General features: G+C 47.0%; 1 protein-coding gene across 1 annotated transcript; it reads left to right on the top strand.

Moving 5' to 3' along the window:
* The first annotated feature begins 320 nt into the window (after positions 1-320).
* VSTM2B (V-set and transmembrane domain containing 2B) lies at positions 321-25,778 on the top strand. The gene is made up of 5 exons (XM_076349213.1): positions 321-825; positions 1,536-1,720; positions 3,336-3,365; positions 4,479-4,884; positions 25,083-25,778. Exons 1-5 carry the CDS (start codon positions 753-755, stop codon positions 25,169-25,171), a joined length of 783 nt encoding a protein of 260 aa, XP_076205328.1. The 5' UTR covers positions 321-752; the 3' UTR covers positions 25,172-25,778.
* The last annotated feature ends 211 nt before the right edge of the window (positions 25,779-25,989 follow it).

The following is a 25,989-nucleotide window of genomic DNA, read 5'->3' as shown; positions in this document are numbered from 1 at the left end:
GAGCCTGGGAGCTTGAGAAAAGCGGGGGGCGCCCGCGAAGAGTGCCGCCGAGACTAAGTTGCACGGAGCATCTCCGCGGCGGAGGGGGCCGGAGGGAGGAGGGCAGAGACGGAGGCGAGGGGCCGCGGCCCGCTGCGGGGAGGCGTCAGGCGGGGCCCTCCCGCTGTGGGCGGAGCGGTGCGCGGCCGCGGAGGCGGGGGCCGGGCCCGCGGGTGCAGCTGCGGCCGGGGCCGCTCGTCGTCCGCGGGGGGGAGAGGCGGGCTCGGGCGTGCCGGCGCGCCTCCTCCGTGCAGCCGCCGTCCGTGCAGGGGCAGAGCCCGGGCCGCGACGGGAACACGCCGGGCGCTCCCCAGGCTGAGGGAGAGGAGGCTCGTCCCTGCCGCTTCGCTGGACCTTCCTGCGAGCTCCGAGAGCAGACTTGTCAGTGTGATGGGTCTCGGAGGGGAGCCCAGCGTCGCTTCCTCGCTTGCGGACAGCAGGAGCCCCCATTCAGCGCAGGGCAGTTGAATCCCGCTCGCGGCGGAGCAAAGAACCGGGACGAGATTTATTGTTTCATTCCCAGGAGCGTCGCTTCTACCTGCCAGCGAGTTTGGGCTGTGGATTTTATATTTGCTTCCCCACAAACCAAGGTTAGTCGGGTGGCTTTGGCTTTTTGGGAAGGAGCCCTGACCCAGCCCCGCTGCGTGCGATGGATTGAGGCGTGCCCGGCTGCGCCCCGAGCCCGGCCCCCGCCCGCAGCCCACATAGATGAGATGGAAAATCGGGGGCTCTTCTGCACCCTCTGTTACCTGATGTTCAACGCACCTCTGCTGTTCATCGTCACCGGTGAGTAGGAAACTTCTGCCTCCTCCCGCGGTGAGCCGCCGCTCCGGACACAACTTGCTGGCGGGAGGCGGAGCGGGCTCCGGTGCGGGTACGGCGGGGCTCCGGTGCCGGCGGGGCTCGCCGCCCTGTCCGCAGCTGAGCTCTAGCCGCTTCGCTCCTGCCGGCAATTGCTCCAAGTCCCGTCCTCCCCGCCGCTTTTTCCTGTGGAAGTGTTGATGGCTGGGGGCAGGGAGCGCTTCCCGGGGGGAGCTTTTTGCAGAACAAGGTGGCACTGTTGCAGCCGCAGCTGCCGGCAGCGCGGGCTCGGCGCCTCGCAGCCACCGGCGCGGAGCGGGATGCAGCGGGCGCGCAGCCCGGGGACAGTCCCCGCGCTGGATCAGGGGGAGGGGGCAGTGGGACACTGGTGCCCCTGTATCCAGCCGAGGGCTTTCTTGGGAGGACGAGAGGTTTTAAAGTCCTCTGCAAACTTTCCCCTTCCGCTGGAGCCGCGGCCCCCGGCTGCAGGGTGGCGGGGACCGGCTCGGCCCTGCCCCGGGTGCACAGTCCTGGATGCTCCGCTTATCCTGCGGTCACCGGACTACAGGAAACCCGTATCTCGGTCAGCGCTTAGCCCTTGAGCTGAAGCAGCTCACGTTACACTGAAAAGGACTGATCTTGTCTTTTAATCTCTCCCATTAACCAGCCCTTGTAACTCTATCTTCCCCTCCCAGCTACCTTTACTGAAGTTCCCAAAGATGTGACTGTTAGGGAGGGAGATGATATTGAGATGCCTTGTGCTTTCCGAGCCAGCGGATCCACCTCTTACTCCTTGGAAATCCAGTGGTGGTACCTTAAAGAACCAGCCAGAGAACTTGCACACGAATTAGCCATCAGTGTCCCCGGCAGCAGGAGCAAGGTAATACAGTGCTATGGAGATATATCTATTCATCGAGTGCAACGTGCTCAGAGGGTGATCCAAATAACTCAGCAGTCCCAGAAAGGAGAGCGCTTCCTCTACCCAGTGCCAGCGAGCGGTTGGAAGCACCAGCCTCCCTGGGCCCTCCCTGGGACAGGGGAGGACAGGGCACGTACCATGGGGGACTTCACCTCAGGAAAAAACGTCAGTGCTTTAAGGATTGTAAATAGAAAATGATAAATGTCCCGCTGCAAGATCAGCAATGAGGACCCAAGAGAGGCAGTCAAAAATAGCTGTGAATTGTATGAAGCTATGAAATAGTATGAAGTGGGGACAAGCAAAAAACAGTGCTTGTGTGGGCTGAGCTAGGAATAGTTGTGATAGGTGAGAGAGCCTCTGTTTGCTCACTGATAGAGCACAGAAAGGCATGAGGGATACACCTCTCTTTGTTGGCATGTTAAGTACATACCAATCTGCATATACAAATGCACGCAGTTTTTTGGGGTGCACGTACACACCTGTGTCTGTATCTGGAGCTCAGCAAGACATTTTCAGACGGTCGGATGTAGTAATTAAAATGCATGAAGCAGAGTTAAATCTTGCGTGTCCTTTCCCCTCCCCCTAGCAAGCCGCCTGGTGCGAGGATAGGCTCTAGTCTAAATTTTTCAGCTGCATTTCCCTAATATAAGCCAGTTCATTCTGCAGCCTCCCCCCAGTGCAAAACACCTTGCTGGTGCCAAACGGGACTCTACAAGGAGTGGGGTAGAGCAGGATTTCCAGGCCGTGTTGCCCTACTGTGAGGGGCACGTCATCCTCTCTGGCCCCCCAGCCCCTGCGCCGGCAGGGTGCCCCGCGGCAGCCTCCATGCCTGTGCCAGCTCCCATCTCTGTGGCACGCTTGTTTTCCTGCAGAGCTCAAATAGAGATGCAAAGCATATAGACACTGAGCTAATGTGATGCCGCCTAGCTGGGGAAAGTGTAAGTCAGTTGTCAGACAGGGAAATAAATCGCTTAGATTTAAATGTCTTCTCTAACCTTACATAAAAACCGTGAGTTGCTTTTACAATAAATGATGACAGGGCATGCCTGCAGAATGATGACCGTCTCCCTGGGAGGCACATCAGTGAGATCTGAGGTATCACTTAGGTTTACAGTAGCTGGCTGGAGACAAAAAAATAACCAAGTACAAAACCTGCTGAGCGATACCTGCTCCCAGGACGTTTCAGGACTGAAGCTCTGCCCTGAGCAGTGCAGGATCCAGCCTGCCCAAGCACTTCACTGCTGTGCTAATGCTGCTGGTAAAGCATCTTCCCCAGTGTTTGTCAGTGTGAGCAGCACAGCATGCAACAAGCGTTTCTTTGGCTGCTGTTCGCACCCTTGGTGAAGGCAGCGTTTCTGTGGTCACCACAGGAGCTTTACCAAACCTCAGCTGGGCACTGGTTTTCTGCCTTGCCTGTCGCCCAGGGAACTCCCCCCCAGGCATTCATGGGCTGTGTGAATGGCAAGCAAAGTTGTATCTGTCTGTGTCCTGTCCTTGCACTGGGGTGGGAAGATGAGCATCTTGTTGATGTGCTGGCGGAGCTGAGTCTAATCCCCTTTTTTTCCTGTTCTTTTAGGTAACAAATACGGATGCAACCAAAATCAGCGTAAGTGCAGCTCAATCTGGGTGGTGTGCACCCCTCCTCCCATACACGTGGGATTTACTGCATGCCCCCCTCCTTTCCTGACACATGAATGCACCACTGGCAGCCCCGCTCCTGCAGCACGACGGGAGTGTGGCACGTTTCCCCTCCTCAGTGTGTCATGGCTCGGTCGAAACGTTACCATCTGTTGCTGGTTTAGCAGTCACGTCTCATTCCTTGCAAATCGAGAGGAGGCGATGCTTGCCTTACAGCCCTTCCTTAGCCACGTTTGAAACGGACTGTGGGCCAGATCAGGAGAGAATTTTGCTTTTTTCCCTGCCCTCTGCAAACCCCAGTCGTCTGTGGCGACCCCCTTCTCTCCCTGTCCTGCAGGAAACGAGCCCCTTTCCCGTTGATGCGGGCCCGGGATTGCCTCTGCCCCAGCGAGGCGGCCGCTGGAGCACGCCGGCCCCTCTCCGCGGTGCTGAGGCGCGGCTGGAGCCGTTCCCTCCCGCCGCAGCGGCGGAGCGTGGCCTGCACCGGGACTGTAGGGCACCTCCTCGGCCTCGGCTGGGTGGCACTACACCCATCAGGGCTTGGCCCTCTGCAGCAGGCGGGGGCGGAGACCCCGGGGTGCTGGGCTTTCCCCAGGTGTCGGGGCGCTTCGTGCGGGCTGGAGGCTGCCTGGCACCCGGGACGGCTGCGGGGCTCCGTGCGGGACTGGGGAGGAGGAGAGGGGAGAGAGGACCCCCAGGCTAGGGGCGGGCACGCGGGGGGGGGGGGGGGGGGGGTGCGCCAGAGCGCTACTGGTGAGGGGTGCGTGGTGGCGTGGGGACGATGGGGAGCAGGGGCTGATTCTGGATGGCCCCTTGGGACCCCGAAATGGGGCTTTAACAGCGAGGTGCTGAGCTTAAATGTCCGGTGCGCTCGATTTGGGGGGGAATTAGCCCAGGTTCGGTGTTCTTGACAGCGAAAGAGACGTACCTGGGGCGAGAGCGAGCTCTGCCGGGGCTGCACCGAGGAGAGCAGGCTCGCTGCTGGGGAAGGGAAGGGGGAGGCGGCGGGGCCGGGTCCCCGGGGGAGGCGGGGGCCGGCGGCCGGTGCTGAGGCGGCGCCCGGCGGTGCGCTCTCTTGCAGACGGTCCGCGTCCAGGGCAACGACATCTCGCACCGGCTGCGGCTCTCGGGCGTGCGGCGGCAGGACGAGGGCGTCTACGAGTGCCGCGTGGCGGACTACAGCGACGACGAGACGCAGGAGCACAAGGCCCAGGCGCTGCTGCGCGTCCTCTCCCGCTTCGCGCCGCCCGACGTGCAGGCGGCCGAGGCGGTCTCGCACATCCAGAGCGGCGCGGCCCCGCGCCGCCACGGCCCCGCAGCCCGGCCCACGCCGCCGCCTGGCCCCGGCAAGCGCCCGCCGCCGCCCCCGGCCGAGGGGGGTGTCGCCGCCGCCAGCGCCACCGCTACCGCCTCGGCGGGAGCCGCTGCCTCCTCGGCCTCGCCGCCGCCCGGGCAGGCCGCCATCCTCCGCCAGCAGCACGGGTCAGGTAGGGCGCGGGGGCGCGGGCGGGGGGCGCCTCTCTCCGCTGCCCGGCCGTGGCTCCCCGAGTCCCACTACTCGGTTTAGGGTCGGGCACCGCGACCCCCCTCTGTCATGGGTGGGGCGGTCGCTGCGATGCTAAAGCTAAATAATTGCACCCAAGTCTGTAAGTAAATGTACTTAAATTATCACAAAAGCCAGGGCCGGTGCATTGCGCCCTGCCTTGTCAGAAGTTAGCACAGAGGCGTGGCGCGGGGCAGATGGGTCTGAGAGCAAGGCTGGGACCTGCTTCCTTTCGCTAGGTGCTATGGGAGGCCCCACTTTGAGAGCCCCCCTTGCAGCTTTTCGGACGTGGTGTTTTAAACAGTAACTGCAGCCTCAAGTGAGTGAAATGCCATGGCTGTTCTGCAGGGAATTTAAATCAGCGAGCGGTTACAGGGCTGGTCGCCCTGGGTAGGCACGGGGCCATGCGGTGCAGGGTGCAGGTTCGGAAGGGAAATGTCAATTGTTGTGTAATGAGCTCCACATTTGAATTACTGGCAGGATAAGAATTGGAGATGCTATGCTCTATAATGGTTTGCAAATGTAAACATTGTGCTAATACTGATTGTCTATCAGTTAATACTGTATTAAGTTATTAATGCCACGTTACCGTATTACGGCTAGCCTGAGAAGGCCGTTGTAAACCCTCATTTACACTAATGGCAGCAAGGTCTGGGACAAAGAACACAGAGCCTTAAATCTGCATTGCAAAGGTGTTCCAAGCTTCAAAGGTGGCTGGGCTTTAGCTCCCCTCTCAGCCACTGTCACTTAGCTAATGTTGAACAAATGTCCCTGCCAAGTTATCTGTGGAAGAGGGAAAACAATTTTATGCCACTGACTGTGCAGGGAAAGCCCTGAGCTCCCCTGATGCAGTCTCTTCTGACGCAGATTCATAATCCTCACCTCACGCAGGAATGTTCACGCTTCTTCCTGATACCTCTTCACAGTCTCAGGGCAAACAGTTGCAGGTTTTGGCTCACAGTAATGGAAATCAGTTGTATGTGGGTCACTGTGACCTCCTGGTGCTTTACAGGTGCTGTGTGTTATCTGGCTACTACCTTTTGCTGTTTTCTGAATAATTTAGGTTTTTTCTCATGTAGAAATATGTGTGAAAACTAGGTTTTACTTCTTATCATTCATAAGGCTAAGCTGGCTGTTCATTGGTGTCTAGTGGAAGACAAAGTAATAATTTCAGAGGTCTAATTACAGGTGCCTGTGGGCATATAAAAAAGTTCGGTTTGCTTTTGCTGAATTCACTGACCATAAGAAATTAAACTGAACACTGTAATGCTCACATCTGTTGTTTTCCTATTGGAAAGATCTGCTTTCCTCCTAGGAGCCCAGGGCTGGTTGTTGTTTCCGTGTTTCCTCTTCCACTCCCCCACAGTGAGAATTCTTGCAGTGTTTTCCATGCTGACAATAGAAGTTAGGTTTAGGATTCGCAGCACTGTGCACCCTGCCTACTGAACCCAGAGCTTATGTGGTGCATATGAACTAAGAACAGGACGATGGAAGTGCAGTGGGCTCAGTTCCATCTCAACAGATGGATGTAAGTGTGTGCTGCCAAGAGAGCATGTCACATATGTCTGTTAGGGCAAGACCCCCTGCCCAGATCATCTAAACTGCTGTCTATCCTGATTTTTTACATGTTTGTGGTTTGGGAATGTGGCACTGCTGCATCATTTCTAGGCTGGATTAAATTCTGAAAATAAACTATAAGCATTGTGGTCAGCAGTGGAGATAATGGAATGATTTAAATCAATGAAAAAGGTAGTGGAATGCAGAAAAATATTTTGTGGGGATATCCAGATGGAGACTGATGCTAAGAGGGCTACAAAATAGGCTAAACCAAAATTTCCTGCTGTGACATCTTTCCGGTGCACACTGGTATCTGTGAACAGTGCCACTCCGTGGCAGTTTCCGTTCCGGGAGAAAGCTGAAGTCAGTGTAGGGAGCACAGGACTCCTGTTCTTGTTCATAGGACTGACTTAATAAGGTATAAACCAGCAACTGCTTTTGTTTCCATATGAGGGAGACAATTAATTTTGTATTTTGGTATGGTCCTCTGTAAAAATAATGTCTTTTTATTCTGCTTGAATCAAGACCCCCTGAATATCAGGCTTCTACTGGGTTTATTGTAATTTCCATAGCTGTGGCAATTTGGAGCTGCCTCTAATTACTTATCAATAAAACATCGGTCACAGCATAGTTCAGGAAATTAGCAGCTGAAAGACTTGGCCCTCGAAGTTCCTGATTCAGGTGCCTTCTGGACCAGAACTGTCTGAGAGTTGTTACCACGAGGTGTCTCTTTGGTTGCTTTTGTGGAGCAGATTGCTGGTTGCCATCCCAGTCCCCATCACCAGTGTACTTTAGAAAGACTGTCTGGGCCAGGCACTTGTTTTGAAGCAGAGAGAGACAGCTTGGTGTAGAGGCAAGACATGGATGTATCTCCCCTAGACCTGAAGTGTTGCTCCCTACCCAGAATAAAGGCATGTGGATAAAATACTAACGTGGAAGTCGGCGTGATGAGGATTTGCAGGGATATCGCCTGCTTTTGTGAGGAAATCAAAGACTTGGGTCTCCAGTGCTATCACTTGGGTTGGATAAGCACTAAACTTTCTTCAAAATATCTTAAAAGAAAATGACATCCTTGAGCTTCAGAGTTCCCCATTTGCGTGTTAAAGTGGTGTTCTTTAGAGCTATTTTAGGTACAGTAAATATTTTTCCCTGTAAAGAATGCAGTCTCTTTATAGAAAATACTTTTTTTTCCTCTTTTTTAACCTGTGGAAACTAGAAGCCCTGTTTTGAGTCCACCCCCTCAAGGCAGTGTCGTAGCTGGTTTTCCACACAGTAGGGCCATCAAATGAAACTAAATCTTTGTTCACATAGGTGTATAAGACTGCAGGACCTAATCCCGTGTTGCTGTATGAATTATATATATGCATAGTAGCATAACGCATATGCTTCATTATCCTATTTTGAGCTCTGTAACACACATACAGATAAGTACTTGCACCAAATCTGTGTGTAATAATTGAATCATCTAATACACTTACTCTCAAAAGTCTTTAGCATTTGTAAGTCTTTTCATTGTACACAGGGATATTTCCTCTGTATAAAAGCAGAAATGTGCTCAAACAATGGATTTGCCATCAGTGATTAAGAAACACCCTCGTTTAATACACTAGAGAGCTCTGCCTAAAAGCTGATGGCATGGCACTAGCCACCGTGTCCTGCATGAATTGGGTTCTAATCCCATTTTCCTTGCAATAGAAATCTTCCCAATATGTTCAGTGTAGTAAGACAGGGCCTCTATGTGCTTGTATTCCAATAAATGTGATTATAGATCAAATGCTGCTTTCAGATGTGCCTGCAGGGCTCTTGTTGACTTCAGTTGGAGTCCCAGTCGTGCACCGTGGAAAAATGTGATTCTTTACATCTTCTAGTTGAACTGAAACATGAACTTATTAGAATAAATGTGTCTGTTACTGAGATTCTCTAAAGAGCATAGAGTCTCATCTGACAAACCAGGTATAAATAGAAAATCCATAGTTTTGGACATGTCACCTGAAATTGTATTTGGTAGAAATTTGTGATCAGCTTTATAGTATATAAGGGAATAGATCCAATGTTACAGAAAAATTGCCCCATATGCCAGAAATATTAGCTACTCAAACAGAATTTTATCTGTAATGTTTAAACTACCATATAAAAACTTAGTGCTGTGGTCTCACGAGAGTCAAAAAGATTACTGCTTGTCTGCCAGCAAGGTAGACTGAAGTAGAAACTGAGAACGTGTTACTTAGGCTGCAAGGAGGCAAAGATCTGCTGGTAAGATCACTGGGTTTAATACTATCAGAGAAGGAGTTGTTCTCCATATGGTTCTAAATTAAAATAATATTTAGCTTTTAGTTTAAATACTTACATGCAAATGGAATCTTTTGCTGTAGGAAAAAAATCAGAGTGAGCAAATGAAAGAGTGCATATAGTGTTAACGTGTTTGGCAGTGTTCCTAGTTTTTACTGGGTAAGTAGGGGGGATGTAGGAGCATCACTGAGCAAGACACACAGTGTCTCTGTCCCAAAAAATTTGTAGTCCAAATGGATGAGATGGACAAATGGCAGGAAGAGCAATGACCAACTTTGTTGAGTGTGTGGCAGCTGTGAAATTAAATACGAAAACTTAATTTCAGATCTCTTAAATTTAACTCCAGTGCCTTAGTCGTGAGACTAACTTTGTCATCTGATAGGTGAAGTAATAAACAAGGATCTTCATACTGACCTTCTGGGAGGCGAGTTGGCTGTATTACATCCTACCAAATGGTCTCCAAAATGAGTGCCTATGTATTTGCTTGGGAGCAATTTTTAGTTTAACTTCTGAGCAGAATGTAGATCAGACATTGCAGCTTCCAAATTCTCTTTTATTTGTTTGATCTCTAGCCTCAAAGCTCTGAAGTGAAAGCTTTAAATAAAATAAACAAAGATGGGAGTGTGAAACAAGAAACTGTGCTTCATTATGCTTAGAGTGCTCTAGGAAGGACACAGAGAGACTCATGTGTTATGCAGAGATGAAGTGTTCACAGCAAGGAAGAAAATAAGTCTTCATTTCATGCCTATCCCCCTCTCCCCTCCACAAAGCTTTATATGTGTGAGGCAGAAGGAAGTCTGCTTGTGGGCTACATGGCCTGAGATAATAAAGCACCAGGTCCCAATTCTGCAGTCTCTGTGCATGTGCAGCTCCCGGTGATGCTCGTAAGAGCAGTACATGCACAAAATCAAGCTGTGGCAACCTACCTTGAGGCAGGAGACCATGTGGGAGAGTGTTAGATCTCCATTGTGCACTGGGAAGCAAAAGGTATTTTTTTTCAGCTTAGAGACAGGAAAGTAAATGAACACACTGTTTACTTGAGTGTAACGAGCTGTGGCTGGCTAGAGGGCCTCTGGAGTGGCTGTGGTTGAGTTTGGATTAACTTTGGGTGAGTTTGGGTTTAGGTCTAGGGCTCTCCTGGCTTCGTCAGAATTTGAATGATTCTGCATGCTAGCTTGAGAAACAGCCCGTGGAGCTTGTTTATCTTTGGTAGATGAACATTGCACAAAAGAGTAAGAAAGGAAAGTCTCTCCTTGTTGCAACCAATGTTGCTGTTCAGTTTAGGCTCCCTCCCTTTCCAGCTTGGTAATGTCTGGGTCTACTTCGCTCCCCCTGTGCTTTTTATGAGACCATATATGAGCTGACATTCTGTTGTTATTTGTAGTTAAATGCAACCTGGGTCACATCACATTTTCCTTTACATTAAATAAAGTAGCAAGACAGAGGCCATAACTGAATTATCAGGCTGACCTCCTAAATGTCACTGGATAATAAACATGCAAAAAGAATTCTCATTAAATACACATCACTAGCATTTTAATATCTAGGCAAATTAGACTGCTTTGGGGACAAGTGAGGTCAAATATCTTCTTTTGTGTGTGTGTAATATGGATTAATTCTCAAACTGGACAAAAGCACGAACTGCAGTACCAAGTCACCTCATTACCTAGGGCAGAAACAAGCTGTGCCAGGGTGTTTTTGTACTGTGGAAATGCAATTTATTTGAGTAACCTCTTTCCAGCGGTTCTTGCTTGTTCCTCGGAGGACAGACAACACTGTACTAACCTATTCTACTAAAGCCTGTGCAGTGTCCTTGAAGAAATCAGAATATTATTTGAACTTCTTTAATATCTTCAAGTTATGGATGAAAAAGTTTTAAAAAAATATTACTGAACACAATGAAAGGGGTATTCCAGGTCTTTCTAATGAATGTGGAAGCTGTACCTAACGTTGGTCTAGATTTCTATATCAGATTGATTCATTAGTGAGTGAAAATTAGAAATTTGTATGAGGGAAGGCTGAGTGCACCCGTGTGTCTTTTTGCATGAACAAACAGCATTTTGGGCAGGAATAAACATATAGTGCTAGTTCTTTATGTACGGTTTCAATATATGCTTTGCAAAATGGAGTCTTAGTTTGCAGTACTAGCTAACTTAGTCTGTAGATTTTACAAGAGGCAGATAATTGTTACACATTCCCCACCTCTGCTATCCTGATGCAGCTTTACTGATGTATAAAGTAACACTTGAACTGTGTTGTGGATTATATAGGTTCCTAATACTTTAAGTGGTATACTTAGCGGTCATAGCAGAAAGAAATGTCAAGACAATCTTCCTGGTACTACTTTCGAGAAGGATATTAATAGTAGTGGTCTGGAGTTGGAAAGCAAACATAAAGTAGGATCTGCTAGGAAATCAATCTTATAGTAGTCCTGTGAAGGAGGTGTTTCTTCTTTACATAACAGAGCCTGACAGGACTGTACCGGTAATAAAAGAGCTTTGTTTTGGGTTTTGATTTAGCTTTGCTAAATCAGTGAGAATGCTGGCAGGTTCACTGTTGCTCTTTACTATGTGTTTTTTGAAATTAGATAATGGCAGAGCAGTTCCATATGTCAATAATAAACAGTTCAGGTAGGTTTGTATTGCAAAAAATGGGGTTGTCAGCAGAACGGTATTATTTGTCACAACAGCGGTTAACAACTGAGTATTTTATATTGCTAGGCTGTTATCAGTTGGGAGGCAATTTTATTAACTGGAAAGAAGAGCAGTTTTGGCAGAGCAGCAACTGTGCTCTGTGGAGAAGTCAGTGTGATGGCAGTGCACAGATTGTTGTGCCATGGCTGGAGAAGGGAGCTGTGCTAATGAAGCTTATGCAGGATGTCAAGTAGTTGCTGTAGTATCTGGTCTTACCCTGCATTTGCATGGTTGTGGCTAGGAAGCAGAGCATCCTTGTTGTGTGTGCTAGGAGCGGCTGCTAACTTTGAAATGAGGCAGAGCACAGTTAGTAAGTTCTCTAATGGACATCATTGTCTATGTCTGTCGTTTTATTGGTCATGTGTAAAATTCACCAAACTGGTATAATTAGAAGTACTTTACTACTTTATAAATTTTAAAATCGGTGTTCTAATCTGAATCCCTCTCACACCAGGGAGCTGGAGATTGTACATGTAAAGAGGGCACTGAGGAATATCCTGTGTCCACAGTTTTTCCAGATAACCCCTTGCTGGCTAGGTCTAGGGCATGGCAATGTCTTTCGTTAGCTAATATCTAGCAAGTATCAATCATTGGAAAGGTTTGGAGGGTCTGTGTATTTGTGGGTCACTCCCAAAATGTCGCTGTTTGTTTATAGCAAAAAGGCGATCCCTTCTTTATGTAAATCACAGGCTCTGCTTTTTTTCAGGCACATGCTCTCAATACAGCCATTTTCCTTGTATCATCATGTATTCTGCTAATGCACTTAGCTCTGTTCTTTAAGTATGGGCAGGATAGGGTTATTTTTCAAAAAAATCCTTAGATAATCTGCACTTGGATCCGCTTAACTCTAGTAATTCTGATTGGAGTGATAATTACAACTACATTGGCAGCTTGCTCCTAATCCTGATCAAGTCAAAAATACTCTAAAAGACAGTGAAGTGAGAACTACAGTGTCTTGTTCTTTACTTCTGGGTTGCAAATATTTACAGCTTGTATCAATTACAGAATGTGAAATCTGTGGGTCCCGTCCAGTGTGACTTTTATTGCAAGTCTTTTCCTAAAGTGTCAACTTATGGAATTGTGTGACCAGGAATTGTGTGACCGTATCTAGCTTGCCTGCTTTTTGCAACGTGGCTTTTTAGTCCTCCTGCTTATAATGCAAAACTTGACAATATGGCCCAGACTCACTTCAAAGCTCAGTAACTGAAACCCCGCTACCAGTATTCTTCATTGCCTCATGATTTGGGTAGTTGTGCTTTTTGCTATTTGTGTGTATCGATATGCTGTGGACTTGCTCACATAGTAGTGCTAAAGAAGGACGTGTAGGGCTGGATGCTCATTTACCACCTGAACTACCACTAATGTAGTTAGTTATTTTTCTATATGTTTTAGTTCAAAACTCATTTTCCACCAAATCACATTACAAAGAATTTTGTATCTCTCATTATTCAAGTGTCAAGGAGTGAATTAATGGTGCTTGGTTTTGTTAAGTTAGTTTTAGATCATGGAACTGCAGAAAATTCTGGAAATGAAACAAATCCATAGTTGCATATTTTGGGTCTCATTAGTAAGATATTTGGTAAGGAGAGATCATATCTCAGATACCAAAGCAGAAATCTGTTTATGGGAATGTACTACAAAGTAGAGACCAGCTGCAGGTCTCAAAAGAGGAGAATTACTGGCTTATTAAATGCAGACCGATATAAAGTATTTAAGCTGTATAATTTATACAGAATGAATGACTCTTAAGTATTCAGGATATGTTCCTATTCTACATTGACACTGTCTGTGTTTCTTTTTGGAGCTTGTTATAAATTAGTGTTGGTGTTTTCCTGAAGCATGTGCTGATGTTTTCTTGAAGCTTTTCCTTAATTTCTCCAAGACTGGATATTTGGAGTGGTTGGGCGGTTTATTTGTCTGTCTCCAGTGTAGGACAGATCCCAAGAGCAGCCCCTCAAGGGTCCGGCTCCATGTGAATTGGCTCAGCTGCTGCTCTGCTGGGCTTTCTGGGGGCACCACCTTAGAATCATAGAATCGTTTAGGTTGGAAAAGACCTTTAAGGTCATCGAGTCCAACTGTTAACCTACCACTGCCAAGTCCACCACTAAACCATGTCCCTAAGCACCACATCTACACATCTTTTAAATACCTCCAGGGATGGTGACTCCACCACTTCCCTGGGCAGCCTGTTCCAGTGCTTGACAACCCTTTCGGTGAAGAAATTTTTCCTAATACCCAATCTAAACCTCCCCTGGTGCAACTTGAGGCCACTTCCTCTTGTCCTATCACTTGTTACTAGGGAGAAGAGACTGATCCCCACCTTGCTACAACCTCCTTTCAGGTAGTTGTAGAGAGCGATGAGGTCTCCCCTCAGCCTCCTTTTCTCCAGGCTAAACAACCCCAGTTCCCTCAGCCGCTCCTCATAAGACTTGTGCTCCAAACCCTTCACCAGCTTCGTTGCCCTTCTTTGGACACGCTCCAGCACCTCAATGTCCTTCTTGTAGCGAGGGGCCCAAAACTGAACACAGGATTCGAGGTGCGGCCTCACCAGTGCCGAGTAGAAGGGGACGATCACTTCCCTACTCCTGCTGGCCATGCTATTTCTGATACAGGCCAGGATGCTATTGGCCTTCTTGGCCACCTGGGCACACCGCTGGCTCATGTTCAGCCGGCTGTCGACCAACACGCCCAGGTCCTTTTCCGCTGGGCAGCTTCCCAGCTGCTCTTCCCCAAGCCTGTAGCGCTGCATGGGGTTGTTGTGACCCAAGTGTGGGACCTGGCACTTGGCCTTGTTGAACCTCATACAGTTGGCCTGGGCCCATCGATCCAGCCTGTCCAGATCCCTCTGCAGAGCCTTCCTACCCTCGAGCAGATCAACGCTCCCGCCCAACTTGGTGTTGTCAGCAAACTTACTGAGGGTGCACTCGATCCCCTCGTGCAGATCATTGGTAAAGATATTAAACAGAACTGGCCCCAATACTGAGCCCTGGGGAACACCACTTGTGACCAGCCACCAACTGGATTGAACTCCATTCACCACAACTCTTTGGGCCCGGCCGTCCAGCCAGTTTATTATCCAGTGAAGAGTATACCCATCTAAGCCATGAGCAGCCAGTTTCTCCAGGAGAATGCTGCGGAAAACGGTGTCAAAAGTTTTACTAAAGTCTAGGTAGACAACATCCATAGCCTTTCCCTCATCCACTAAGTGGGTCACCTTGTCATAGGAGATCAGGTTAGTCAAGCAGGACCCGCCTTTCATAAACCCATGCTGACTTGGCCTGATCACCTGGTTGTCCTGTACGTGCTGTATGATGGCACTCAAGATGATCTGCTCCGTAACCTTCCCCGACACCAAGGTCAGAGTGACAGGCCTGTCGTTCCCCGGATCCTCCTTCTGGTCCTTCTTGTAGATGGGCGTCACATTTGCTAACCTCCAGTCAACTGGGACCTCCCCGGTTAGCCAGGACTGCTGATAAAGGATTGAAAGTGGCTGGTGAGCACTTCTGCCAGCTCCCTCAGTATCCTTGGGTGGATCCCATCCAGCCCCATAGACTTGTGTGTGTCTAAGTGGTGTAGCAGGTCACTAACCATTTCCCCTTGGATTATGGGGGCTTCATTCTGCTCCCCATCCCTGTCTTCCAGCTCAGGGGGCTGGGTGCCCTGAGAACAACTGTTCTTACTATTAAAGAGTGAGGCAAAGAAGACATTAAGTACTTCAGCCTTTTCCTCATCCTTTGTCACTATGTTTCCCCTCCACATCCAATAAGGGATGGAGATTCTCCTTAGCCCTCCTTCTGTTGCTAATGTATTTATAGAAACATTTTTTGTTGTCTTTTATGGAAGTAGCCAGACTAAGTTTTAGTTGGACTTTGGCCCTTCTAATTTTCTCCCTGCATAACCTCACAACATCCTTGTAGTCCTCCTGAGTTGCCTGCCCCTTCTTCCAAAGGTCATAAACTCTCAATTTTTTCCTGAGTTCCAGCCAAAGCTCTCTGTTCAGCCAGACCGGTCGTCTTCCCCGCCAGCTCATCTTTCGGCACATGGGGACAGCCTGCTGCTGGCACCTTTAAGATTTCCTTCTTGAAGAATGTCCAGCCTTCCTGGACTCCTTTGCCCTTCAGGACTGCCTCCCCAGGGAGTCTGTCAGCCAGTCTCCTAAAGAGGCTAAAGTCTGCCCTCCGGAAGTCCAAGGTGGCAGTTCTGCTGACACCCCTCCTTACTTCTCCAAGAATCAAAAACTCTATCATTTCGTGATCACTATGCCCAAGGTGGCCTCCAACCATCACATCACCCACAAGTCCTTCTCTGTTCACAAACAAGAGGTCCAGCGGGGCGCCTTCCCTAGTTGGCTCACTCACCGGCTGTGTCAGGAGGTTATCTTCCACACATTCCAGGAACCTCCTAGACTTTCCTCTCCACTGTATTGTGTTTCCAGCAGACATCTGGTAAGTTGAAGTCCCCCACGAGAACAAGGGCTAGCAATTGTGAGACTTCTCCCAGGTGCTTATAGGATATGTCATCTGCCTCTTCATCCTGGTTGGGTGATCTATAACAGACTCCCACCATGATATCTAGCTTGTTGGCCTTTCCCCTGATTCTTACCCATAAACACTCAACCCTATCGTCACCATCATTAAACTCCAGACAAAACACTCCCTAACATACAGGGCTACCCCATGCCTCTGCTTCCTTGTCTATCCCTTCTGAAGAGTTTATAGCCATCCATTGCAGCACTCCAGTTGTGCGAGTCATCCCACCATGTTTCTGTGATGGCAACTATATCATGGTTTTCCTGCTGCACAATGGCTTCCAGCTCCTCCTGTTTGTTGCCCATGCTGCGTGCATTGGTGTAGATGTACTTCAGTTGGGCTATTGATCCCGCCACCTTTCTGGGGGGAGAAGCCCTAATTCCTACGTGACCATTCTCAGGCACTTCCATGGTTTCTAACACATCCATAACCCTTGCATCTTTGCTGCCACATGGATCTCCATCCCCTACCTCCACTGAGACAGCAGACCAAAGGACCTCACTAGCACACTGTCCCTCAAACATTGGCGTGCCACCCCCAGACTTATCTCTAGCGAGCCTGGTTTTATCCCTTTCCCTGTTCAAATCTAGTTTAAAGCTCTTTCAATGAGCCCTGCTAACTCCTGTGGAAAGATCCTTTTCCCTCTTTGAGACAGATGTACCCCATCTGTCGCCAGCAGGCCTGGTGTTGTGTAGACCGACTCATGATCAAAAAAACCCAAATTCTGCTGGTGACACCAGGCTCAGAGCCAGGCATTGATCTGCTGGCTCTTCATGTTTCTTCCCTCATCATTCCCTGCAACCGGAAGGGTAGAGGAGAACACTACTTGTGCTCCTGATCCCTTAACCAGTTGTCCCAAGGCCCTGAAGTCTCTCTTGATTGCCCTTGGACTTCTGGTTGCAGCTTCATTGCTGCCTACCTGAAAAATCAATAATGGATAGTAATCTGAGGGCCGTACCAGGGTAGGAAGCTTTTTCTTCACAACTTTAACCCGGGCCCCAAGGAGGCAGCAGGCCTCTCTAAGAAGTGGGTCCGGTCTGCATATTGGGCCTTCTCTTCCCTTCAGAAGGGAGTCTCCTGTGACAGTGACCCCTCTTTTTTTCTTTATGGAAGCAGTTTTGATGCAGGGCATAGGCCGACTTAACCTCGGCAACACCTCCAAGCTAGATGAACCATCGCCTCGTTATTGTTCAGTTCCACTTGCTGAGCCTCATACCTATTACGCCAGGGCACCTGGGAAGGTGGGGTAGTCACAGAGGAGTCACGCCTGCTGCGCCGGGCAGGAATTTGTCGCCGTTGCCCCCTATCTCTTAAGTCACTGTGTTGAGCTAGGCGGAGAGAAGATAGGGAATCCTCCGTATCATGCATCCTATCTGCCTGTTGGGCCTGTCCCAGTGAAAGTAGGGTGTGATTCCAGTAGTCTACCTCTCTCTCGCACTCCCTGATACTCCTCAACCCACTCACCTCCTCCCAGTGCTCTGTCACTAAGCGGAGGAGTCCCTCTGCCTGGGCGCACCTCCCACAGTGTGCTCACTGCTGCCGTCCGGTACTGGCGTAAGAGCAGGGCACAGCCTGCAGACTGACACCTGGCTGGCAGCATGTTCCCAATGGAGCTCTGTCTGGGAAGCTGCGTCAGTCGTGGTGGGTGCAGAGCTTAGAGAGGCCATGGCTTTCTGCCGGGTGGATACCACTGCTCCCTGGTCGACCTTCTCTCAATACAGCAGTTTTCATAGTCAAATGTAGCATTTGGAAGAAGTGGAGTGAGGCTTTCAGTAAGACTGCTGACTGCTCTGTGCATCTTTGGCTACCACAGAAGGGAAGTGGGGATGTTGAGGGAAAATGTACCAACTGTTCCCCGTATTGTGTGTCCCTACTTCTTGTAACTTTAGTGGGAGATGAGTTTTTACCAGCCTATTGACAATGAAACTGCATATTTCTCTGGTAACCTAAAAAGTAGAAATATTTTTGACAAAGGTAGAAGTATTTCTTGCTCTCTACTTGATATACACTTCCATACATTCATCAAATCCAATAGTTTAACTACCCCTCTTTCTGTTTGTTAGTAGCTGTGTTTAATACAAAAATGTCTTGCCACGCAGACCTGCAGCAACTGCCGAACTGGATCAGATCAATTGTCCATCTAATCCTGTAGTTTATGTCCAATAATGTCCTTAGGATCTAGGAGAAAAAGGGAAGAGCCTCCACAGAGGATAATTGAGCACTTGACCGATCCATGTACCATATGCACATTTGGAAGGGATTGTCAGTCCTAATGTTTTGAGAACAATTTGGCCTTAATGAGTCTCAGCTGAAATGAGCTCTAATGTGATCAGAAATCCACCTCAATAATTGCAAATGCCTTAAGAAACATATACCCAACTCCTCTACCATTTCACGCGTCTGTCCTATCCCACAGGCACTCACACAGATTGACTTCCAGCAAAACACTGCAGTACTTTAGAAAATCAACACTGCAGAAGGAATCTTTTTCTTTTCTTAGCTTCGTATCAGAACCAAACTTTTCTTTCTGCATCATTTCCTTGCATGACTACACCTCCCTCTCCTTGCCATCCAATTTCTTTGTTTTCTGATCTGTCCGTAACTATATGATGTACATGACCCATTTTTCATAGAATATGCTAAAACAGGGGCTTCATGGTATTCAAGGGTGGGCAGCCATGTTGTAGTTTTCTTTCTCAAAGTGGGGGTTAAGCATGTCGGTTGAAATGCTCGGGGACCTAGAAGATGCTGGTCTCCTTAACAGTGCTGTCATGCCTCTCAATATGCTGCAATTCCCGTGCCTTTCTGCTACCCATGCTGTGGTTTACACTAAAACACCAAAGTCTTTTGTCCTAGATGGGCTTTTTCAGATGTCATATCGACAACAATCAAAATTAAGAATCAGGCTGCGACAAAGAATTGGATTTTTCTCAAATACACATACTTATTTTTCTACCTATGCTGGAAATTTGCATTGTGCTGCCCTGTATGCAGCCTCTGTAGAGTTATCAAGCCTTACATTCTACCTTACCTCTATGTTCAGTCACATGAGTTCAGCCCAGCACATAGATACAGGTATGGGCAAGTCAAACATGGTCATTTCAGGAGTGCTAAATATTCCAAATGCAAATGGAATCTTATTTGAAATACTAAAACCTGTTAAGTTTCTGAAATTAGGATAGGAGTGGCTTTCAGTTACCCTTGCTACACGGTATTTTGACAATTCACTTTTAAATATAGGCCTGAACATAGCAGTGGATATCTTAAGAGAGAAGGTAGACAAACAGCGAAACTCAGGTGTAATTGAGAAGACCTAAAATGATAACACAGTTTTACAAAACTCTGGCCAGTGTTTTCTGGCCAGTAAAACTGGTTTCAGTTTCCTGGAGAGTTTGGGGCTATGTTGTGGATAAGGAAAGTGAAACGTGCGCATTTTCAAGAAGAAGGGTGTGGAGGGCAATGCTGATAGTTTCACCCAGCTGCGTGAGATTTACTCTTGACCTTAAAAACCTTGATGGTATGGATGAAGGAGGAAAGCAGGATCAGTAGCTTACACCTGCATGGTTATGTAGAAATAAATACATGTGCTGACTTCTATGAGGCATTTTTTTTGAGAGGAGTTATGGAAAACTGTTCCAAAATTCAGCAAATCATAAATGAAAATGTGTAGTGGGTAGAAAACTAATTTTGTCATCGTGCCTTCTAGACAGGTTCAGTGGTGAGCAGATCCCATGCCGTTGCTTATAAATATGTGGGAAGTCACCATTGCCAAAATTAGCAACACCAAAAGGCAGCTCAGGAGCTGTTTCTAGTTGTGCCTAGGCGTGATGATCCACTGCCAGCTGAAAGCCAAGAGCAATGGGAACCCCATAGTTTAGTATTTTTGCATAGATTTCCATAGTACCACATAGTTCTTTTAATAAGAGCACCTCGCGTTACATGCAGTGCTCTAAGGTTTAGCTGTGGGAGTGTGCTAAATTTAGCACAGGCTCTGGATACACTTCTGCACACCATCCTGGAGAATTAGCACTTGGTGAGGAGTAGGAAATTTAAGGCACCAGTTACAAGCCTTTAAAAAAACCCTGATAGCAAAAATGCAGTGTGTGGATTGTGCTTAAGTATTTAAGAGTGGAAGAAGGATATATGCAGCTTGTAAGATCATGTCTCGGGCTCTGGAGTAATTCTAATGTGGTGTAGCTTATTATCTCTTCAGTTCAGTAAGTGTATAGTGACTTTAGTAATGGTGTCTTTTTAATTAAAACCTTCTAAGAAGCTCTTAGATCTGAAGTTTGGTAAATTCCCTTCAATTCAGTGGAAGTCCTCCAAATGTATGTCAGTGAGAGAGAATTTGTTTTATCTAGGAGGTTATTGCCTGCAATGATCCTTGACCAACAACCCATATAAAACCCTATTTTTTCCATAGATACAAGATAGTAGGAGCAGTTTCTCCAAGAATGTGTCTCAAGCACAGTCTAAAGTTTCTGGATCGAGAAAATAAATCAATCTATACGGTCAGTTTGATCTCTCACCTTTTAATGAAATGCCAGGTTTGAGAGTTTTAATTGAACATAGTTCTGTAAGGAAACAGTCTGAGGCTAACAGGTCACTGCATAAAAGCCACTACAGAGAAGTATCTTGTGATAACTGCCAACCGGGGTCCCAGCTCCATCATGAATAGGCAGTCAAATTTTTGTGTTATCTCATCTTTCAAGGAAAATAGACTACTGCTGTCTTTCAGCTTTTTATTACATGGGCCACTGCATTTTACCACCACCTCAGAAAGAAACATCAAGGGACTTTCCAGATTCTTTCTAGGAAGAAGAATAGGAAACTGCTGGAAACTGTAGTTTTTGGCCATTGGTTTAAATATAGCTTGTAAAAGAACCATCCCATTTTTTCCATGTGTCACAAGTCACCTGGTTAATTAATGATTGTTTTCAATTGGATTAACTGTTTTAAGTCAAACTTTGATGAATGCTGGCACAAAACAAATTATTAAATAGAAAACTACAGTAAAACATTGTTATGTTGTAAATCGAAAAGAAGGATGAGTGGTGCCAGAGAGCAATTCACCATACGCGAACAGAACAATTTGTTACTGTTCTGCTTAGTGGTAGACTTTCCCTTTAAGTCATGTGCATATAAATAGTTTAAAAGCAAAATTGTAATTCTATGTAGTGATAAATAAGCTTACAATAACAGAACATCAAATGAATATTCAAAATATAAATGAAATGTTTTCTTTTAAGTGTCTGTAGTTTGTAACTGCGTATGCCTGGTTTAAAGTCTCTGGATGGAAACTCTCTGTCCTCAAATCTGGGTCGATCGCACGTCCAGATCCTAGTGGTGAAAACCACATTCTGTTTGTTTACATCTACAAATGTAGTAATTTATTAAGTAAAAGTCAAGACTTCGACTACTGTAGTAAAAGCGGAATTGAGGACGCTAAGTCCAGCTTGTTTATAAACAAAGCTACCTATAATGAAAAGGGTTGAGGTTAACTAAATGGGGAGACATTACTGGAAATTATATGTCTGGTCTGCTTATGTTCAGAGGGAGGAGAATTGTGAAGTTCTGTGTATCTGCTTCTACTGCCTGAAGTCTTAGAGCAGAGTAACACTGAATCAGTAGAAAAAAAAAGCAGCTTGTATTTGGTGTTCAGTAAGAATAATTGCTTGCAAATATTTTTTTAAATATATTTTATTTAACTGCTAAGATTCTGTTAACAGAGCCTGAACTCACGTTCTGCTGTTAAATTAAGAAGATGGCGAATGTAGGTTAAAAACAATGCAATTTCTACAAGAGGAAAAGACAAAAAATTTGGACTTGTTGCATTAATTCACAGTCCTGCATTGAGATTTAAACTAAAACCAGTACATAAAGGTAAAACTGGTGTAGGAATGATTTTAGTAAGCAGGGACACAGCTACTGCATGGAGTTGTGACAAATACTGCTTTCCATTCAAAACAGAAACAATCCTAACCTGGTGTCCTTTGCAGCCCTTCAGTGCAGTGGTTGTAAGAGCACCTGGGCTACAAGAGCCCGTTTCTCCAGGTTAAGTTCCTCAGTGTTTCCAGAGGGATTCCCCCCTTACAGAAGTGCAGCTTGCTTTTTTGAGTAACTGGCAGCATCTCCTCAAACTTGAGTCCTGTTCATTGAAAGAACAATTTCAGCTCTGGCAGGGAAAAATGGGTTCTCACTACCCTCAGGTTTGAGCATAATAAATACCCAAGGCCAGATCTTCACTGCAGTGGTGGGCAGGTGTGAAACTGGCACAAATTCAGCACCTGTGAGCTGCGTTGCAGCTGCCAGGAGTGTTGGCTGCTGCTGGGCTGCCCTTGCCATCCCCAAGCACAGGGGAATAGCACATGGGGACCATCCTGGGCTGGCATTCTTGCAGCTGTGCAATGCCCCAGAAGTGAGAAGAGCTATTTGACAGCTTGGAAATGGGGATGTGCTGACTGGAAGTATGGGTCTGTGTGCCAGTGACTGCAATTTGCGAATAAGCAGTCTGTCTTCAGATACCATATAGCATGTCAGGTGCAGAGACGGACAGAAAATGGGGGTTTACCTTCAGCCTTCCCAGTCAGCAAGCTGTTTTCTCTTGCTGATGTAGGTTGTTAGTGTTTTATCCTTACTAAAACTGTAGGGTATATATTTGTGAATTGACTGTATGTTTTTAAGGGAACAGCGGGACCTGCTGGAGGAGGGAGGTCCCTGAGGCTGGGGAATGGCTGTGACAGCCCTGTTTCAGGCTGGCACAGAGGCTGGGCAGTCTGGCAGGGTTGGCATCAGCACAGGCAGGGCTCCCGCTGCCCTCACCCTCTAGGCAGAGGAAGGGAGATTGGTTATCCTGCCTGCAGGTCTCCAGGGGCAGACCCTCCTTGCACCTCGGCTCTGCAGGGCTGGTTCCTGGGTCAGGGAAGGCAAGTCCGAGCTTGTGAGCTCCTGTGTTACTGCCTCAGAGCAGCAAGAACATTTGGGGCTGGTGATTGTTTGTCCCATGTGCTGGCTGGGAACCTGAGCTTTAGCAGCTGTTGTACACTTTCCTGCACACACTTCTAGTGTCTTTTTGCAAGAATTTAATTCATTAGTTCTTTAGTTACTTGAGTTAATTGTGTTTGTTAATGATTTTCAGTTTTAAAAATCCTGTATTCATCTTAATGCCTTGCTGTTGCTACGTAGGCAGTCCTTGGCCACGTGTTTGTGCATGCAAGGATTTAATTAAAACCTTAATAACTAAGTAATCTCCACATAGTCTAGGCGTCTACGAGATAGCACTGTGGGGACATTTCTTGAGTTCCTCAATTGCACACCACATTACTATCAACTAGATTTTGATATTGGATAATAATACTCTAGCTTTGCTGGTGAGGTATATATAGATTATGAGGTAGCCTGAACAGCGAGCCCAAGAGCAGTGTTCTGTTTGAGGTATTTCCTTTGATCATGCCACAGCTGAGAGACTCACATCTCCTAGAGACCAAGACTAAAGTATGTGCGTTAGGGTGCCTGAAGTGAGTTTCCTAAATAGAAGTGGCCCGATTCCTCTTTCAGAGATACTGAACACAAAAAACTTTTTTTTTTAAAGTTTTCACGCTTTGCAAAGTGGCTCTGACAGTCACTTTTCTGGGTGGCTGTCAGTATTTTGGGTATTGATTACTCCTGTATGTAGGGTGTTCAGCACTGGTGAAGCCTCTCCGCAAGTGCCTCTGTGCACTCCAGCTGCAGGGCAAAGCTCCAGCTGGGCTCCTGCTTTTGCATTCACCCCTGTGGAAATGTCCCACGGCCACGTGAGACACCAGTCACGGGTGTGCAGCCCTGTATTGTCATGTTACAGTGTTGGTGACAACTGCACGCACTAGTCCATGTCATGGCTTTGGAAAGGTGTCACCCATTGGCACTTGAGACCCAAACAGATGCTGCTGCGGACCAGTCCAGCCTTGTTTGTGTGGGCTCAGCAGGGGCTTGGGGAGTAAAAGGCAGCAATGCCGTAGGCTGCACCAGGACAGCAGAACTTCTCCGTAGGAAGGGACTATTCTTGCCCTTGCCTGGCAGCAGAGCAGTGACCTGTTTCAGAGATGGAGCAGCCCCAGCGCCCCACGCCATGCCTGCGTGTCCCGCTCTCCTGGCAGAGCGTGGCCAACGGACCTCGGCCCCACAGCTCAGCCCTCCCACACAAGGGAGAAGGGCCGGACCATGGTGGCATACAGTCAATTCCTCTCTTTTTGGCGCAGGTAACTAGAAAATAAAAAAACTGAACGAGTATCTCAGTGTAAGTGGATACGAGGCCAGGACAGCCTTGTTAGCTGCAGTATGGACATGGATGTCACTTCTTGCTGTGAGCAAAGGTATCGGTGTCTGCCCCTGCCCAGGGAGAGCTGCGTCCTCCCTCTACAGCCGTAAGGTCGCAGGCACCTGCTTTCCTATGATGGCACGTACATAACTACCCCTGCAGCCCTACATCGTGCCGCATAAGCTTACCTCATAGAAGCGGGAGCGGTCTTGCCCTCCCTGGGTTTGGAAGAAATGACTGTAACAGATGTGTTCCACATCTGACCTCTGTTTTTCTATAGCTCCTGTGCACATTTTTAATTTAAAATTCTGCTCTTTCCTATAAAAGGTAAAGAAGATGTCAAGGTCTTGCTGTTCCCATTCCAAATGAAATGGATTCATGTCCTGTTAATCAAGGAGTACAGCCACAGCATTTGTCATTTCCCTTTAAAGTAATGGGTGGTTGATACCTGTCATTTCTCAAGAAACTATATACCAGATTAAGGTGTATTTATAGAAATCTCAATTGCTGGTAACTTGGCTGAAGCCAAGTTTAGGCATACCATTAGTAATGCATAATGAAATGACCTAAGTGGAGTTAGATTTGGGAGGGGGAAGAGAAAGCTATTTGAGTTGGATAGCTTGAGGATGCTGTTTTACTATTAAAATTAAGCTTCTGACCCCTGGCTCTGAAGTGATAAAAATAAATCTTCCTATATTTCTCTTCTGCATTTAGTCTTCTATATTGGAAAAGATAAAGAATAAAATCTCCTTCTCTCCCTTGTCTTTCTCTTTTCTAGGTACAGGACCTATTTATGCTACAGACCCACTCCTATATGTGTTCCTGTTAATACTGCATAAGCTTGTACATTTATTAGTAAACCACTGACGGACTACTTCCTCCACTCCTCCTCAGCCAAACAAAAAGGAACCTATTTAAAAACAGAACAAACCCCTGACAAAAAAATACCTACAGTTTTAAAGATGGACAGAAAGAGACTGAAAGAAGCATGATAAATTCTACGTGGGGGGAAAAACATATTTTTGGGGATGCCACAGAAAGTAAACCGCATAGAATAATGCATCTAGTTTCCAGACTCTATGGTGTAAAGCCCTGCTCTATGCATGGCACTTACGATTTCTCTATTTTAATGTAATTTTTTCTTTTCTAAACCTTTCCTCTGACTCTTCATTTTGCACGAACTGTTGAGCAGTTATCTTTATGACAATATGTAAAGATGTTGGGTCAAAGCCCTTCCTAAGAAAGGAAATATTTTTAGTAGATTATTGTGTTTAGGTTTTTTGGATTTCCTTTTTCTTTTTTAATTAAATTATTTCTTTTGGAGACATTTTAATTAAAAAGGTACATCTTACCATAATTAATATTCACTGTCAATAATATTTATTTTTAAATGAAGATTGGAAACAAGGTAAGACATTTGTTTATAAGCTGTATTGTATATTGCTGAATAACAGTTGAATAAAAAGATTTTGAAATAAAGTTTTTACAGGTCTGTGTGCCTTTCCCTGTGTCCTGAAGCTCCCTGAGAAGGCTTCATGGCTATGTCTGTTCCCTACCTTGTCACAGCACAGAGAATTGAGGAAAGGTGCATCACAAACAAAATAAAATTGAAATCTGTTACTTACGACACACCCCCACGTATTGCCAAACCCCACAGCGCAATGTGCTGACAGCTAGTCACTAGC

The sequence above is a fragment of the Aptenodytes patagonicus genome, chromosome 11, assembly GCF_965638725.1.
Source record: "Aptenodytes patagonicus chromosome 11, bAptPat1.pri.cur, whole genome shotgun sequence".
Taxonomy (NCBI): domain Eukaryota; kingdom Metazoa; phylum Chordata; class Aves; order Sphenisciformes; family Spheniscidae; genus Aptenodytes; species Aptenodytes patagonicus.
Note: the sequence above shows the minus strand (reverse complement) of the source record. Positions and strands in the feature narration are given on the sequence as shown.

Bases quoted from the DNA above. Each gene is read 5' to 3' on its own strand.
- VSTM2B (XM_076349213.1), top strand. From the start codon at position 753: ATGGAAAATCGGGGGCTCTTCTGCACCCTCTGTTACCTGATGTTCAAC. The intron at 1,721-3,335 runs GTAATACAGTGC...CTGTTCTTTTAG, and splicing joins TCCCCGGCAGCAGGAGCAAG to GTAACAAATACGGATGCAAC. The intron at 4,885-25,082 runs GTAGGGCGCGGG...TCTCTTTTCTAG, and splicing joins CCGCCAGCAGCACGGGTCAG to GTACAGGACCTATTTATGCT.